At 37.2% G+C, this 17,157-nt stretch overlaps 1 protein-coding gene across 1 annotated transcript in view; it reads right to left on the reverse strand.

Annotated features, from left to right (window-relative positions):
• The window catches only part of LOC150082045 (uncharacterized), a 133,879-nt gene that overhangs the window by 16,200 nt on the left and 100,522 nt on the right, over nt 1–17,157 (reverse strand). Inside the window, exon 5 of the mRNA XM_090379934.1 lies at nt 500–834. Within this exon, the coding sequence (XP_090236060.1) occupies nt 500–834 (335 nt within the window). The remainder of the gene's footprint in view (nt 1–499; nt 835–17,157) is intronic.

Here is a 17,157-nt window from a genome sequence, read left to right on the forward strand (position 1 = left end):
CGGTTTGTGATTAAAAATTATATATATAAAATAAAAATGTTGAACAGTTAGTTGGAGAATCCGCCATCTATTTGTGTCATCGCTCTTCAGATTCTTGTATTATGCGTGCACTTCGGTCAGTTTGCCTCTACAGGGAAAAGAAGAATAAAAAACAGCCACAAATGCTACAAAACACGGATATGTATGCATCATCTCTACTCCTTTACAAAATATTACTGAACTTCCGAAAACCTAAATGTTTTATGATTTTGTCATTACAATTAACTATATTGGTCAGGCAGGACCAATATAGTCCATGACTACATGGAGACTACACGCCTCCATGCTGCGATCCACTAAGGATATTATTCCTATCGATATGGTTCTGTGTGGTATCCTTAATAACAGGCTCTGTGATCTTCCGGCCTCTGAAGTCAAAATTGGAGTTGCCTACCACCACGTCTTTCTTTTAATATAATATAATCAGTACAATATCGTAAAGTGAAAGTTTATGACTTACCTGTGTGTGTTCTTTTGTGGGCTTTCAGGTGAGAACTTTTTGTATATACTTTTTCACATCCATCAAAATCGCATTTGTGAACTTTCCTTCTCCTAAGATTCTCCGAGTACATTTCTGTCGAGGATAATCCATCACTCAAGCCGATTGTGCCGTTCAAGGTAGCTGAGGCGGGAAGCAGGGAGGTATTTAGCAGTTGCTGTGTAACCACTACTGAAGGCACTGGCGAAGTCGGTAAACGACTGTTTTGCAGAACGCCGTTAGGCAGAACTCCATTCATCAGAGAGGACGCTGTAACCTGAGACCGTTTGTGTAAATGATGAACCTGAGCCATAGTTCTAAAAGCATAAAAAAATAAAAAGGATGATTCTTTTAATTTTTATGAAGCATTATGTAAGAAGATACATTTGTTACGTATGGCGTAGTCCAAAAATAAATAAGTAAACGTGATTGAAATTAAATAAAGCCTTAAATAACTTACTAAAACTGTTATTATTATTATTATTATTATTACATTCCAAATACACAGGAATAATTTAAATACGGATAACCAGTTGTTTAAATCACGTACTATACTGTTATGTGTGTTCAATGCAGGTTTTATACATAATTGCGAGTTTTGAAAACAGACCTAAAGGCTCATTGATTAGAATTCAGTAGTTTTCAACCAGGGTGCCGTGGCACACTAAGCTGCCGCAACAACATTCTAGGGGTACCATGTAATTTGGGTTTGTTACTTAAAGTTTTTTTTTTTTTTTTGAAATTTATATATTTGTTTCATTATAAAAAAAGGTGTACGGTCTATCCATGGTATCGCATCTTTTTAATTTTGTGGTGATCTATAATTATTTAGTACCTCTATATAAAGAATAAAATTATTATTATATAGGTATATATAATTTATTATTATATAAGTATATATAATTTGTATCATGAATTGTAATTCTGTTTATAATTATATTATTATAATAACTATCATATAACATATATTTTTAATATTATATATATAAATATATCAAAAGTAAAAATATTGCAGCAGAAACTCTCCAAGATAATTTAGCAAATCTAAATGCAAAGATAATAAAATAATAATCAATTAAAATTTGAATGCCAATTAAATAGAAATTTAACAACGCCCCCTCTGATGGGCACCACGTCCAAATGGTGTGGCATTGCATTGGAGTGCTTGTATCTGTCCTATTTTTAATTTTCGCTGCATCAGAACCACAGCTATTCAAGTCCTCTGCATTGGCGGTTCGATCTGGGGATCGGGTGGCGGGCTGATCTTTCGATCGACTCGCCTTTGCGGCGATTTGTCTAGCGATCGAAATGCAGCGATTCCTTGACCATTATTGGTTGGTGGTCCTCTGTTAAGATGGGGCGTAATGGTCAGTCTATTTTTGGTTTATTTTTGTTTTATTTTACTGTAGTTGGTTTACATCTCTGTTGGTGCCATTTCACATAAATTTGGACGTGGTGCCCGTCAGAGGGTGCCATTTCACATAAAGCTGCTGGCATTATTATTTTTATTTATTTTTAATCATCATTCTAATTTATTTTTAAATTTCAAGCATCAAGTAGAGGAATATGCTTTTCGCTGCCTCTGATGTTCGCTTTACCTTTTTATTTTATTATGAAAGATTCAGTTTTCAACTATTTCAAACATTATTGAAACACAGAGAGAGAGAGAGAGAGAGAGAGAGAGAGAGAGAGAGAGAATCGGATTATTAAAAGGTCGAAAACCACTGTGTTAGGTATTTCTTTTGGTCTAGGGGCGTCGTTAAAAAATTACTGGGACACTAAGGGCGCCGTGAATCGAGAAAGTTTGGGAACCTCTGGATTAGATAGACCGCACGTCTTCTCTTTATGCCTTGAACTGTCCAAATTATCAATTCCGACAGTTTCGAAAGGTTCTTAGGTTTACTACATACACAGCATCCCTTAAGTATTCCCTACGAAAGAAAAGAAAAGTCCCAAGAATCGAGGCCTGCAGTAGCTATTCAGTGTGATCATAGCAATCGAGCTAATGTGGGAAATTTTCATACAAAACCTTTCTCGCGTTACTAGAAGAATGACCATTCCACATCGATTCTAAATTAAAATGTTATCATCGTATTTACGGAGACATTACATGTGGACATTATATTCTAGAAATTTCTTAAATATTATTTAAGAAATATAAGGGTTCAACTATTATAAAAACCTATGGACTACAGTTGGATCCTCCCCTAGATAAAACAACATCTAACAATGATGTAATAGAAGCCTTCACTAACAAAGAACTGGAAACAGCGCTTAAAAACAGTAAAAATCAAAAATGTCCAAGCAACGATGGAATTAACATAGAGCTGATCAAATACTCAGGAAAAAAATTTTGAAATTAAGCTACTTGAACTGATGAATATGATTGTTTCGGGCCGCCCGCCACCAGATAGCTGGCAAAATACTCTGGTAGTGCCAATTTTCAAAGGCAATATAAACGACTGCAATAACTACCGAGGAATCAGTCTTACTAAACTGGGGATATAAAATATACTCAAGCCTCTTAAAACTGAAACTTAGTAAATACTATGAAAACATCTTTGGAGAAGAACAAAACGGGTTCAGGAGGGGAAGATCATGCGCTGACGCTTACTTCACACTCAAGCTCCTGATAGAAAAAAAGAAGAGAGTTTAATTTGGAAACTCATCTCTTATTAATAAATTACAAAAAAAAGCCTTTGACAAGGTGAACCGAACAAAATTATTTGAAATCTTAAAAGAAGACAATATACCAAACCAGTTGATTGAGGCCATCCTCAATATCTATAAAAATAATAGAATAAAAATTAAGATTGAAACACAAACAACTGAATTGGAGACAATAAAGGGATGTGGAGTGTGTCTGCTTCTATTCGACATATATATATATATATATATATATATATATATATAAATCATATTATAAGAGAATGGAGGAAAATCTCCAAGACAGGTATCGAAATTAGCCGCAAAGCAAGAATGGACACACTGCTTTTTGCTGATGACCAGGCCCTAATAGAAGATAATGAGAACTCATTGCAGAAAGCCATCTTCTCGTTAAATAAAATAGCAAAATCATTTAATATGGAAATCTCATCTTAAAAGACAAAAGTGATAGCATTTAAAGGAAGAGATCCAATAAGCAAGATCTGCATTGATAATAATATTATCGAACAAGTTAACACTTTCAAATACCTAGGATACCACCTGTAATATGAAAAAGAAAAAGATATTGAGCAAAAAATAAATAATTACATAGGAATTACTTAAACTATAAACCATATTTTCAAATCTAATCTGGTGCATAAGAAAACAAGGATACGGATACATAACACCCGCGCCAGACCTATCCTAACCTATGGCTCTGAGGCATGGATAATGAGCAAAGGGGACAGGAGGTTGACTGGTGCAGAAATGCGTTTCATGCGCAGAACTGCAGGCTATACCAGACTTGACAGGAAAAGAAATCAAGACATCATGTCAGAAGTGCAGACAACCTCAGTACTGAATTATATCGACTCATACAGAAACAGATGGATACAGCATATAGAAAGAATGGAGAACGGACGTTATCCGAAAGAGATACTATACTACAAACTCCAGGGAAGGAGAGACAGAGCCATAAAAATTCTTCTCGTTATCAATGGGACTCGAACCAGCTCTTTTCTACCAGGTGTGGGAAGGACGGCGATTCTACCAACTGTGCTACCCACGAGGGCGCCGAAATCCTTCGTATACTAACTGCGCTATGGTATTGCACAACCTCTTCATGTTGCGCAGATGTGGGAAACCATCGGTGGCGCATGATCCTAAATACTATGCCACCACTATGCACCCTCTTCATTTTAAACTTCGCCGGTCTCGTTTCTGCGCGGCGATGCTAAATGATTCCATTACCTCGGCACCTTGATTTATTTGTGCTACCATTATTTACTCTACAATATTTGCATAAAATGTTTTTATTCATTAATGTCTTGGTAATAGTATATCGTTTCCACCTTTACATCCACAAGTTTTTATATTTTCTTGTTCTTCTTTAATGCTGCCCATTGGTATTTTTACTATTTCCAGAGCAATCAAATGAAGGAGGATTTTACACAGAAGGGTTAACAACATCAATATAAATTCCATCATTAATCTTTTAGGGCAAATATATGCAAGAATTACTTTTAATCATGTGTTAAAATTAGGTTCAATCATGTGTCAAAATATCTGTTAATTACGCTGTAAATATTTTGCACAGTCATTAATAGTTTTTAAGAGAGCAGAAAATTGAAAATGTGGTCGAATATTACAGTATATGTCCTAAGGTAATAAGAAATTCCTATCAGTGTGCCATATGGAGTTGTAGCAACCAGAGGTTTTTAGATTAATAAAGAGTACAGCGAAGCATCTGGCGACAAGACTCTTAAAAATCATACATTCTAGCATAGAAGCATCTAGATCAGTTATAGCGTTTTGTTCGATGGGTTCAGTGTGAATTTTTGCATTTGTAAGCTTTCAAACTTCTATTGGAAAAATCTTCCAAAATGGCGTACTATATCATGAATTTTCTCATAAGTTATTCTTAAAAAATTCTTGTCAGGTATGTGCTGCAAAATGCTGAAGCCATCAGGATGAAAATGATATCCAAGTGCCAGCTATTACATTACTTCATCATATGTTGCGAGTGTTTTTCCCTGAGTTAGCATCTTTCCAGAACGAGAATTATCGCTTGTTCCGCTGGTCATTTTATCAACAGTAAATGTACAACGATTATTTCTGTAAAAAAAATAAACTATGAAATACTGTGGCTGAACCTGACCACTCTAATTACAGTATATTTGTCGTCAGCGTGCTCATTTCTATAACAGAGCTCAATTTTCTCCGACGAAATCTTTTCTTTTTATAGTCTCATAGCTCCTCCTAGCGAGAGATTTTTCACATCAGGAATAAATTCAAGCAAGTCGTTTGTTTTGTGCATGTATTGTTGAGTTAGGTAACATCCTGCAGATCTTGTCGGACTGGAATCTTAAAGCATCGTTCATACTGCAATCTACCTGAAGGGGCTTGAAAGTCATTTATATTTTACCATATCCAGGATTTAATGCGGCTTCAAACACATATAACTTCCTCTTTAATGGGACTATCCACATCATTCGTAACCTTCTCTTGTCCCATTCATTCCGCTTCTTCAAATTACATCACCAGAAAGGAACTGAGCTATGCCGTCATTTAGGAATTGCTGTGTTTCGTTCTTACGTGCTCAACAATTGTCGAAGAGCACGTTAGCAGCATAGAAGCGTTAAAAGTAGAAAGAACGCGGTTGAAGAGAGCTGAAACCAAAGGGGGAAAGAAAAGAAAAAAACGAATAGTGTATGTGAGACCGCGCTTCGCCAAAATGATGTAATTACAGGCGGCTCATCTTCTATGGAATGGGGTTAGGGGAAATGTAACTGACCACAAGAGAGGAAATTTTCTGTAACCAGATATCTGATAGGTCGGTGGTGACCTTGGATGAGCAAAGAACTAATTTGATAAGCCGCAGGACAACGTCTGAACACTGCACCCGCTCAGCGATTTCATAGGTAATGAACTGCTACTACAATAGAACATAATCGGGGATGAGGAGAAGGAAACAACACAGTAATGCGCACATCTCTCTCACTCCCCTTTTCAAGAAATCAGTACCTAAGACAGTAAAAGCAGTTCAACGTCCCTGTGAACCTTTTTTTTGAGTCCTCAATCTTACGTGATTTGTTCGCTTTATAGAAACATTCCTTTTATTCATGTCCCTACTAAATGGCCAATGGGTGGCGAAGGAAGACACCCACAATTTACATACCTCAGTCATGTGTGCAAAGCGGGCCGATGTCGCAAAGATCTCCGCTTTGTTATTACATGGTGGAAATAATGATCGAGGTGGTTCTATAATTCAATTATGGAACAAAAGGAGGGTTGCCAGGCTGGAATAGTCAATGAGGCGTAAAAATCACTTCTTTCCAAGGCAGTCACTGGAAAAACGGGATGTAGAGAGCTTAAAAGCACTTCCCTCCTGCCCCGCGGTAGATATTCATTCCAACGTGTAGCGTTGCTATTCGAAGTTGTTTGGTGCAATCACTAGTTCAGAAACTGTGTCCCGTACAGCATTTTATCAGCTACACACTAGAAATATATAAACAGGATCAGAATATAGAGTTTTCTAATCTTTTCAAACTTGCGAATATGAAAATATGGTGTCAAAATTTTATGAACTGGATATGGCGTAGTTTCTGTGTGTTAGTCTGCCAAACTTATATTACAAGAAATATATAACACACCGAAGGAAAAATATTAATTCGAGGAGAATTCATTTTTTCTTCTCTAATTATTAATTTTATTTAACGTTGTTATCTGTGGGGGAAGGAGGGTTGTTGTTATTATTTGGTTTTTAGGAGCATTAGCAACTAAGGCCATATGGCTCCCGGGATATACGGTGGTCATTCGCTGACCTTTCCGCATCCTCCTTATTTGGTGGTGGTCACGGGCTCGAACCCCGGTCTAATCAAGAAGCGTGTGCTACGCACTGCTGCTCCTGCCCACCTGGCTACGGAGGCGCCGGGAAGGAGGGAGGGGAGGAATGATTTTTAATAAGCACCTGTAACATAGTTTTTGCTTTCTATTTAACCTGCAACAGCTGGCTGCTGTCACTGCATACTTCCCCGATAATGTAGTGGAGGAATTTTGTTGAAGAGGCTTTTAACGCCTTCAACTGCTGACTGGATTTGAACCCATACCGCTCAGACCTCTCTTTGACAGTACGAATAGCGTATGTGAGACCGCGCTTCGCCAAAATGATGTAATTACAGGCGGCTCATCTTCTCTGGAATGGGGTTAGGGAAAATGTAATTGACCACAAGAGAGGAAATTTCCTGTAACCAGATATCTGATACTAACCTCATTGTAATGTCAAAAGAAAATGCAGAGAAGCAACGTAAAGTAAAAAAATAAGGCAAAACAATTGTAAAGAACAAAGTAATTTTTTTTTTTTAACAAAGATTTGTTAAGAATAAAATCATGCGATGCTTTGGTAGAAAGAAAAATGGGGTGGAGGGGAGGATTACTTGCTAAAACTTAAGCAAGCGAGTTTTGCAACCCTATTCCGAAATTGGCTAACTTAGCCAAGGAATGAAAAATGGTCATAGAAGTTCCTCCTAACGAGTATTTGTTAACCTCTGCCAACAACAGAAATCAAATGCAGGCCTTTACCACATGGCGCGAGAGACAGAAGTGACGCTATCCGGGAGGATAATTATAGAAAGAAGTATTTAGAAAGAAACTGTCATTAGCATGAGAAGAGAAATCCGTAAAATTTCAATTAGTCAGCTTCTGAAAGACATTTGTTTCGAGTTATTTGATACTTGCACTGGTCACTGCTGAGTAGAAACTCCGAAACTGCTGGCCACCTTCCTCCGAGCAGATTAAACTTTGGAAGACCGGGGAAAAAAAAAAAAAAAAAAAAAAATGTAATCTATGTAAGCTGCGTGTTATAAAGATTCAAGATTCAACCGTAACCATGCATTCAGTTGTAAAAACAGACAAGAGGTGGTAAAAGAGGCAATATTTTCCTCATATGAGGTGTGCAAAGACCCACCTTAAATGTAGGGGTCGGCAACCTTTTACTACTTAGCGGATCATCGTAAGGCAAGAGAACATACTGGAGGTCGCAGATGGTTATCGCTGCTTAGATGGAGCGATAACTGAGTAGGGAGTTCAGAGGCAGCAAATCCCTCAAACAAAATACAGTATACAATCAACCAGCTAGGTACAGGAGAAGCGACTGCATAGCACCACTGGTATTTCTAACGGTCAGACTCTAAACTAAACCTTCTGAGGTTGAAATTCATAACTGGTTTAACTATAAAACATTCAGCAAAAATCGTTACCGTGGTACTATCGAATACCTCACAACACTCAGACTGTTATGAGGAAGCACATTTTACTTTCAGTTTCTTATTTTCATAAGAGAAAAATTAAGTGCTGACAGACCAAGGTCGTTGGATTAGAAAGAAATATTTTTGCGGGCTGCATCAGGCCCCAGGTTATACCTCGCAGGTTACCCTAAAGGGATCGTTAACTCACGTTGCCTATTGTCGTTGAGAATGAAGTAATTTATGTGACACAAGATATAACTAAGAAATCGAGCCTGAAGCGTTTATATTTCACGGATTTTTAATTAGACACAAGAAATGTAACGCACGTCTCGCAGATAAAGTTGTAAACCAGGCTGTACTGCCACCGAAGAAATACATTATAACTAGCTTATCAAGTCAGAAATAATAAAATGATATAATAACAACGAAGCACAGTTTCCGGAATACCAAATTACATGAATAAAATGATATTGCGATTAAAAAAAAAAAAATCTCAGTGGTGAGGCGTAATAATCTTCCAGTTCGACTGCTCCTAAACTTTAAATCAAAATGCTTACTCGTATTTTGGTTAATGTTACCTAAAAGGAAACAAAAACTTCAAGTTGTGCCTAGAGCACTCAAACCCGAAACTATTTCAGTGATAAATGCTTTCATATGTTTCAGGTTTCAAGCTTAAGTAATTTGTGGTATATACAGTAAACTCCGGCACCCTCAGAGATTGAGAGGTGCAAGATTTTAAAATTTTTCCGATTTTAGAGATATACCTAGTAGTTCAGCCTTTTTAGAAGGGCACATTTCAATAAATATTAAGCAAAAAAATCGGAACTAATTTACACCAAAAACAGCTATAATGACTATCTTGTCCTTTCATCTGTTTTTGCGGGCAGTCAGATTTAAACTACACGGATAATGCAATGGTTTTGATTCTCACCGTAGAAAAACTTGCTTTTGTAAGGAATTACTAGTATTGCACTACTTTTGACAGAGAGCTTTAGCTTTACTACAACTTTGAAAACTGATTTCGTATACTATATCGCAACTCACATTGCACAACTTCTTTACAAATGTTTTGTCATTGGACACCAGTTCCCCCCCGAAACAGCATGCCATACGAGTCTCATCTTTTAAATAGATGGAACCTTTTAGAGAGGTTATCTCTTTGAAAGTAGTGAAATATCAGGGCAACTCGTTGCAAAGGCAAGTTTGTTATATTGTGAGAATCAATACCATTGCATTATCTATGCAATTTAAATCCTGCTGGCAGCAAAAACAAAGTAGTCCTACGGCATCTTATAATTACAGAGGTGTCATTCTTTTTGCATGGATTCTTAAATGTTATTGTTAATACTAGTGCCAGTTATTTTCTTAAATTTCCGAATTGTAAAATGTTTATTGTATTAATGCTTTATTAAAATGAGTCGAATTTTAAAGAATTTCAGCTTGCAAAGTGCAAATTTCAGACTTTACTGTACAAGTAGCGTGTGTGTGCAAAAAATATAAGTGTAGATTCGTTCTATTAGTGAATATCCATCGAGTCTACTCCAACGATGGAAGATGGAACATCATCTGTAATTGTATATTCAGTACAGTATTTATTTTTAAGGGGGAAGGGTTTTTTTTTTTTATTTCCTATCCCACCCTCCTGCGTTGTTTGTACTAGTGTGTCTATGGTAAATAAAATTTATGAGTTAAGAAAATATCGAAATATCGTTAAGATTTGTGTGGCAAAATCAACGCAAGAGTAATTTTTGTCTATACAGCGAAAAATAAAAAAAGTCATATTTGAGCCGGAAGTGGTCCAGTATGCGGCCATAAGTAAGGAGGTTGCGGGTTCGAGCTCGTGTATGCTGCCACAGAAATGCACGATCCATTGTGACTGCAGCGCTGAAAATCCTGCTGCCATTAATAATTCATTATGTAGATAGTCATGACGAATTTGTAACCTCTTCTAGTCCGGCCGTCTAGAGAATAAACGAAAATTTATTTCTTTAAAACATGGAATCGGCTTCAATAAGAGTGACTTTTCCCTAGTACTGTGTGACCTAAAATCCAAGGTTTAAGCCACAACCTGTTAACGCCCACACAGGAAAAAGTGCAATGTAAGCACGGATCATTTACAATTCTACCCTATGAATTATTGGAAAAAGAATTACAGCTGTCAGTAACACTCTCCCCGCAATACATTTGTGTGGCGATGCTAGCTAGGAAGAACGAGCTCGATATTCCGCGTGTTCAGTAACGCCTCCATTTAAGTAGTGAACACTTACTAAATGGCCCAGTTCCGAGTGTAATGGGAGGGCTCGTAAGTTAACGTATTTGGGCGGGTAGAAAACAACAACAACAATTGTTTCTATGGAGGTGATAAATGATACTGCCATGGAAGTTGTATAAATGGACTTTGCTCCAAGTCACGAGCTTTAGCGAAACTCGCGTAATTAGGCTGTACAATGGACAACACTTTCACTGAGAGCAGCTGCAAAATATTATAGTCGCTCTTCTGTTTCTAAAACGAGATCGTCTGACACAAAATCGGGAGGGGGGGAGAGAAAACAATTCTTATAATTGAATACTCCCATAGCTCATATAGCACACAATCCTCCGTCACAGAATAGTCACTTCAGTTCGCCACTTGTCAATCGTTTGGAGTTTTGGGTTCGAATACCGCTGGAGAAACTTCTTAATGTAGTCGGGACTGCAGTTCGATAACCTTGAAGGAGGGAATCCTCCCCCCATCCCGTGACTGTTTCAGAGGTTTTATATGCAACTGGCTCGTTAATACGTTTGTGTGCAGGCAAATTTGCAGGCGATAAAGATCACACAAGCGACCATATACTGTATATGAATTCGACTTAACCAAAATTTTGAAATTAAAGAAAAAGAACGCAGCAGAAAAAGAACGTTCTGAAAAAAAACTCAAAACCTTGATCGACATGCCCCCCCCCCCTACGATGATACCTGGATACGCCGCTGACCGGAATAGTCGATAGATGAAGGAATTCCACACACAAACAAACAAAACATAAAACTTATTGGAGTGATATATAATAGCACGATTTCAATATAAAACCTGAAAGAATAAATATTCGCTGTATATTAAGGGTTGATACTAAAACAAAAATTACATAAAACACCTAGAAATAACTAAATTTATGAAATTCATTTCGACTTCCAACGGTTTAAAAAGAATTATAACGTTCTAAGCAGTCGGAAACCAATATTCGAGGCTATTTTTAAACAGCGCAAAATGATAAGCATTACTGTTTGGGTCTGTCAAATTCCATTAGAATTTGTCAACTTTTTCTGTTATAAAGGAGGAGTATTCAGCTAAATATTATGTATTTTCATACTGTTAAGGAGAGATCCCTCTAGTAATTTTAATTATTGGTATGTTATTTTTATTATTATTTTTTTTTTATCGAGGATGAGTCCATAAATAAAACGCGTTTCAGCATGGCTTCAAATAATTAATTCCGGAACCATCGAAATACATAATTTTTCATCTTGATACATCCTACCTTGATAATCTTTTTCATTCCATCCCAGAAGAAAGTTTGATAAAAAGTACAGGATTATGCTTAAAATTTTGACTCTCACCCGTTCAAGTACTTCTTCAAATGACTCAAATATATGAAGATCTGGTACAAGATTACGATTGTATTTGTTTTTTTTGTATTTATTGGATGCATTTCTCTTCCGTTTTGGTAACACAGAAAGGAAGAGAGCATTGCTCTGTTGCAAGAAGAAAAAGACAGCTAATCGAAATTTGATAACTGGTAAGAATTGTAAATTCAATAAACTGTATCCGAAAAGCAGGTGTAATGTACGTATGTACGTGTGAGCTCGCTGTGAAACGGAACTTTTGATTTTGTTTACACAAATTTCAGTTTCTTTTAGGGACAAATGGTTTTCACTTAACAATGGTATTTCCCATACTTTTCATATCTTTTAAGACTCTAAACTGACTTCAGTTATAATAAAATATACAAAGGAAAAGACAGTACTGGATTTATTGCTAGTATGGAGAGAATAAAAAAAACAAAGTCAACAGAAACATCACTCTTATTATAACTTAATTTTCGAGGATGCTGAAGCTATTTGCAATCAAGACTACCTGGATATTCATGTTCACGGAATAATCCTCACATATTAACTATGAATGAAGTGATAAAAATACTTTTTTTAATTTCAGAGTAGTTTATTTGCACAGAGATTTCATTTGTAGGCTTTAACGTGCTGTTGTTTTAGTAGGGTTTTACGAATATCAGCGACTAAGGCCATATCCGAGTTTCCGGGAGAAAAAATCATGCTACGCTCGACTGACTCAGCCCCGTTGTGAAAAAGACCATAAAAATTCCTCGCGCCATCGACGGGACTCGAACTCAGGTCTTTTCTAGAACGGTGATTCTACCAACTGTGCTTCTCAGGAGTGGCTTTACCATCCTGTATTAAATACTGTAATATTTTCAAATGCGAATGATTCCTAACAAATTTTAATGAAGAGGACGTATATATAGTCTTCTGAGCGAGATGGTGCAATCTTGATAATCCTGATGTTTATTGTTGCATATTATCGAGAAGCCAGCATATTTATCTGATTAAATTGGTGATTACGAATGGCGACTTGTTCTTCAAGGTTGCAGAATCCAGCCGACAATTCAACTTTTACAAAAACATAATCATCGTTTTATGATTTAAATAACGGAGCTAAATCTTATGAATTTCATGTGGACTCATTTCTGACAGTCAAAAGTTTACAAAAAAAAGTCCAGTTCGGTTAAAGTTTACAATTGTAAACTTTAACTGAAACTTAGTTGGAATTTGGAGAGAGTTCCATTCCATAAATCTTTCAAGACATGGGTAATTGCTTTTTTTAGTTTGCAAATTCAGATTAGAAAAGAAACAAACAAAGCAGAGTACATTAAATAACCTTTTCACATTCGTACTTATCTAATACACCGAATGGATTTGCCGATCTGTTTGAAAGATTTGATTGACAGTATGTGTCCATGTCCTTTGACACCGTATTTGTTATACAACTAACAAGAGCATTTTGTGGGGAATGTCTAAGCCATTAAGGAAGTAGTATGATCAACCTTATAAGATATTTTACAAGCTACTAAGCAGCAAAATATAGTACTTTGGTAATCGAGCCCATTCGTTACTTTAGAGTTCATTTCTCTACAATAAAGAGAAGGTGACCCGCCCTTTGATCAATTCCATGATAACTGTATACTTCCAAGGAGCCTTTAAAACTCCAGTACAAAAGCGACGAAATGAAGGGGGAAAAAAGGAAGAAAAGAAAACTATTATCTGCTGTTGTTCCTCTTTGGTTCCTTGTTTCCGGAAATGTCATTCAATGATAAAATACTGAAATGGAGGGGCGTTCCCATACTGCGTGGTAGGTAGCAATGGATGAAAACTTGAATCATTTGACCCAAAGTGATTTCGAGGCCTTGAACGGTATCAGCATGAGACTTGAAATGATTAAAAGGTGCGTATAACAGTAGCAGGAAGCCATTTTCACCAGAATTTTGATGGTAAATCTGATGAGGTGTAATAGAATTTGCTGAGCACGAACTCAGCGACCTGTTTGCTGGCGGGGAGATCACGTTGGTGATTATGGATAGCGAGCAAGTCTAACTCACAAGTGCCTTTGTATTCGAGCTAACCGCTTGCCTTTTTACGCCTACTTTTCAGATAAGAACTGCGCGTGAGACCAAAGGAGACTCCACATTCGTTTTTTTTTTTTTTTTCGCTTCCCTTAAGGAGTGCGTTTCCATATGCTTAATTTTAAGTTAATGTCGACAGCTCATGGGAAAACAAACTGCATGGTAAATTATTTCATTTAGATTGAGGCAAACAGCAAAAGCTCCCGCAACACTTGGTTTAACTCTATTTACTTTTTTTAAATCATTTTTTTGATTGATTCCGATTCTATATATTCTGAATCGATTCTGATTCAGAACATTAAACTATAACATTAAAAAATCTGAAATCCCTTTTGAATTCCATTCATTAAACTGTTGTCACCATAACCTGTACTGCTCCTTTTTTTCGATTTAACATATCTGGTGGCTAAGGGGTGCTGTAATAAAACTTCCCGAAAATGCTTTCTTGCTGTACACTATTTTCTATTAACAATTCTCTACAATTTGCATATGAAGTTATCGTCACAAGTCGTTGTAGGATAACACTCGCATTCAGTGATAATAATGAAGAGAAATTTCAGTATACAAAAATTTCATTCTCTCTTTGGAAAAATCATGTATTTTCGCTATCAAATGGTGAGTCATAAATTGGTGTACAACCTATCGGAATTCCTGCTTTTCTTATGTAGCATTCAGGCTCGACAGGTAAATTTTATTCGTCTGCCCACGGAAGTTGCTTAATTAAAATTAAGTCAATGAATGCTGATTTAAATTACTTACTTTATTCATATTGACACATATTAACCCATTCCATACCTTGTATCTAAGAGATATAGGTCACTACATCCCAGTATTTTCAAGCATCTTGATGACTGATGACTTCAAGATGGATAAATTTTCAAGATACTTAAAAAAAAAATTGGTCCATACTTGATCTTCTCTAACATGCTTCGAATTACCGTAGTCTTCTTTAATATGAACAGAGTGTGCATAAGAATCGACGGGTTTATATTCCCACCGTGAAGCAAACAAACAACCTTCAAACTTTAGCTACCATCTAATGAAAAGATGCTCTTCTTCTACATTATCATTAATACTAATTTATTCATATAGACCAGCAAATCAAAACAGCACAGGAATTCAACAATATATGTATAATTAACATGTCTTTTTTATGCGGGTCTTGCATGTGGAATCTAGCAGATGACACTCTTTTAAACGATATATCAGGGGCTTTTGCATTGGATTTAGACTCAAGTCCTCACTTAGTCATTCGATTCTTATTGATTACAGAAATGTGGCGCTTTACTTGAATAGGCTAATGAGGTGTAATTATCTTGTTCACCAGATTCATACAGAGGCCACTACAGCAGGCTAAATTCATGAAATTCTGAAAACTCTCCTCCAGCAGGTGATGGAAACCGGCAGTTTATTGTGTGGTATTGGAGCAATAAAGGACGGTATGTTAGGATGCAATACAGCTTTTCGATTCGCAGACTTTTCAAACTTTCATAAACTAAGCGGTCACTTCATTAGGTACACCTACCTTAATAGCGAATGCGTCTGTGACTCAAGGTATCAAAAGCGTGCCACAGAGGTGCTGATCCAGGTGGATTTTACTACTTTCCACAGTTGTTACAAATTTGATGATTGTGGATTTTTAATCTGAATAGCTAGTTTCACTTCATCTCACACGTGCTCAAAAGGATTCAGATGTGGTAAGACGGCAGGCCACTGCAGTAGGCTGAATTCACTCTCATGCTCCTGAAACCATTACTGTACAATTCTGGTCTTGTGACATTGCGTATTATCCTTTTGAAGAACTCATTCGCCTCTGCAAACTACTGCCACGAAAGGAAGTGAATGGTCGGAAACAATTTCCAGATAAAGTTGTGGAACCAAATCTTACTTTACAGGTATTAAGGAACATACGAGATGTATGTTCCTAACGTATGTTAGGAGACATACATATGGAAGATATATTTGGATCATACATATGGAAGATATATTTGGATTATACATATGGAAGATATATTTGGACCATACATATGGAACATATATTTGGACCATACATATGGAACATACATCTAGTATGTTCCATACGAGATGTATGTTGCATACGTAATATGCACCACGAAAATACTCTTCACATTATTACACCACCACGACTAGCCTACATTGCTGCCACCAGGCATAATGGATCCATATTGTTTTCGCCATATTCTAATCCTCCTTTCAGCATGAAACTGCCAGATCCGAGATTCGTCAGATCAGATAATGTTTTTGCAATCCTGTACCGTCCCATGTTGATGTTCCTGAGTTCCCTGTAACCGTACGTTCTTATTTTTTGCTGACACCGGTTTGGTCGTCAGATGCGAGACCCCACCCATTACAATGTAAAGTAAAGTGTAAAGTGTATTGATGTCTAATGGCACCAGGGGTTTCCCCCATCTCCGCGTTGCTTTCATTGTAGGTGTACCAGTTCACTGGGAAGGCCAGAGATTTAAAAGTGTATGGATTTTGTATAAGTGTAATGTTATGTATCGTTGTTCATCTGGCCATTTAGCCGCTGGACCCCTACTGAGGCCCAACGTTGCCCACACTTGGCCCCGTGGAGGCAGACCAGGTACACAGTAGTATGGAGCTTTACTCTGGCAGGCCCTGCCACCTAGTTTACTGAGATTTCAGTGGCTAGGGCCTATGTAAAAAAAAAAAAAAAAAAAAAAAAAAATTGTAATGCAACACGCGGCGATTTTCAGGGTAAGACGCTAAGGATTATTATAGGCCAAAAGGGCATGCGTGACTTGATTTGAACAATTAAAATTTTGGTAGTGTGGGGCATACGCTATGATATTTAGTCAGAGTGGGGAGGAGACTGAAGGCTGGGGGGAAAAGTCAGAAATATGGGGTCAATAGGGAAGACGGTCCCAGAGAAGGTCAGTGGGGCATGCTCATGCCCCACCAGGAGGAAAAGAGGGGTGGGCGAGGGGGAGAGAAAAACAGCAGAGCCGTCCCCTCTCTCCCCCGCCCAGGAATTGGAGTAAAAGCCATGTGCAAGTGAGCACAGGTGTAGGATCGCCTTGTGGCGTCGGCAGCAAAG

This window comes from Mastigoproctus giganteus, chromosome 8, assembly GCF_048544385.1.
Source record: "Mastigoproctus giganteus isolate SK-2022 chromosome 8, ASM4854438v1, whole genome shotgun sequence".
Taxonomy (NCBI): domain Eukaryota; kingdom Metazoa; phylum Arthropoda; class Arachnida; order Uropygi; family Thelyphonidae; genus Mastigoproctus; species Mastigoproctus giganteus.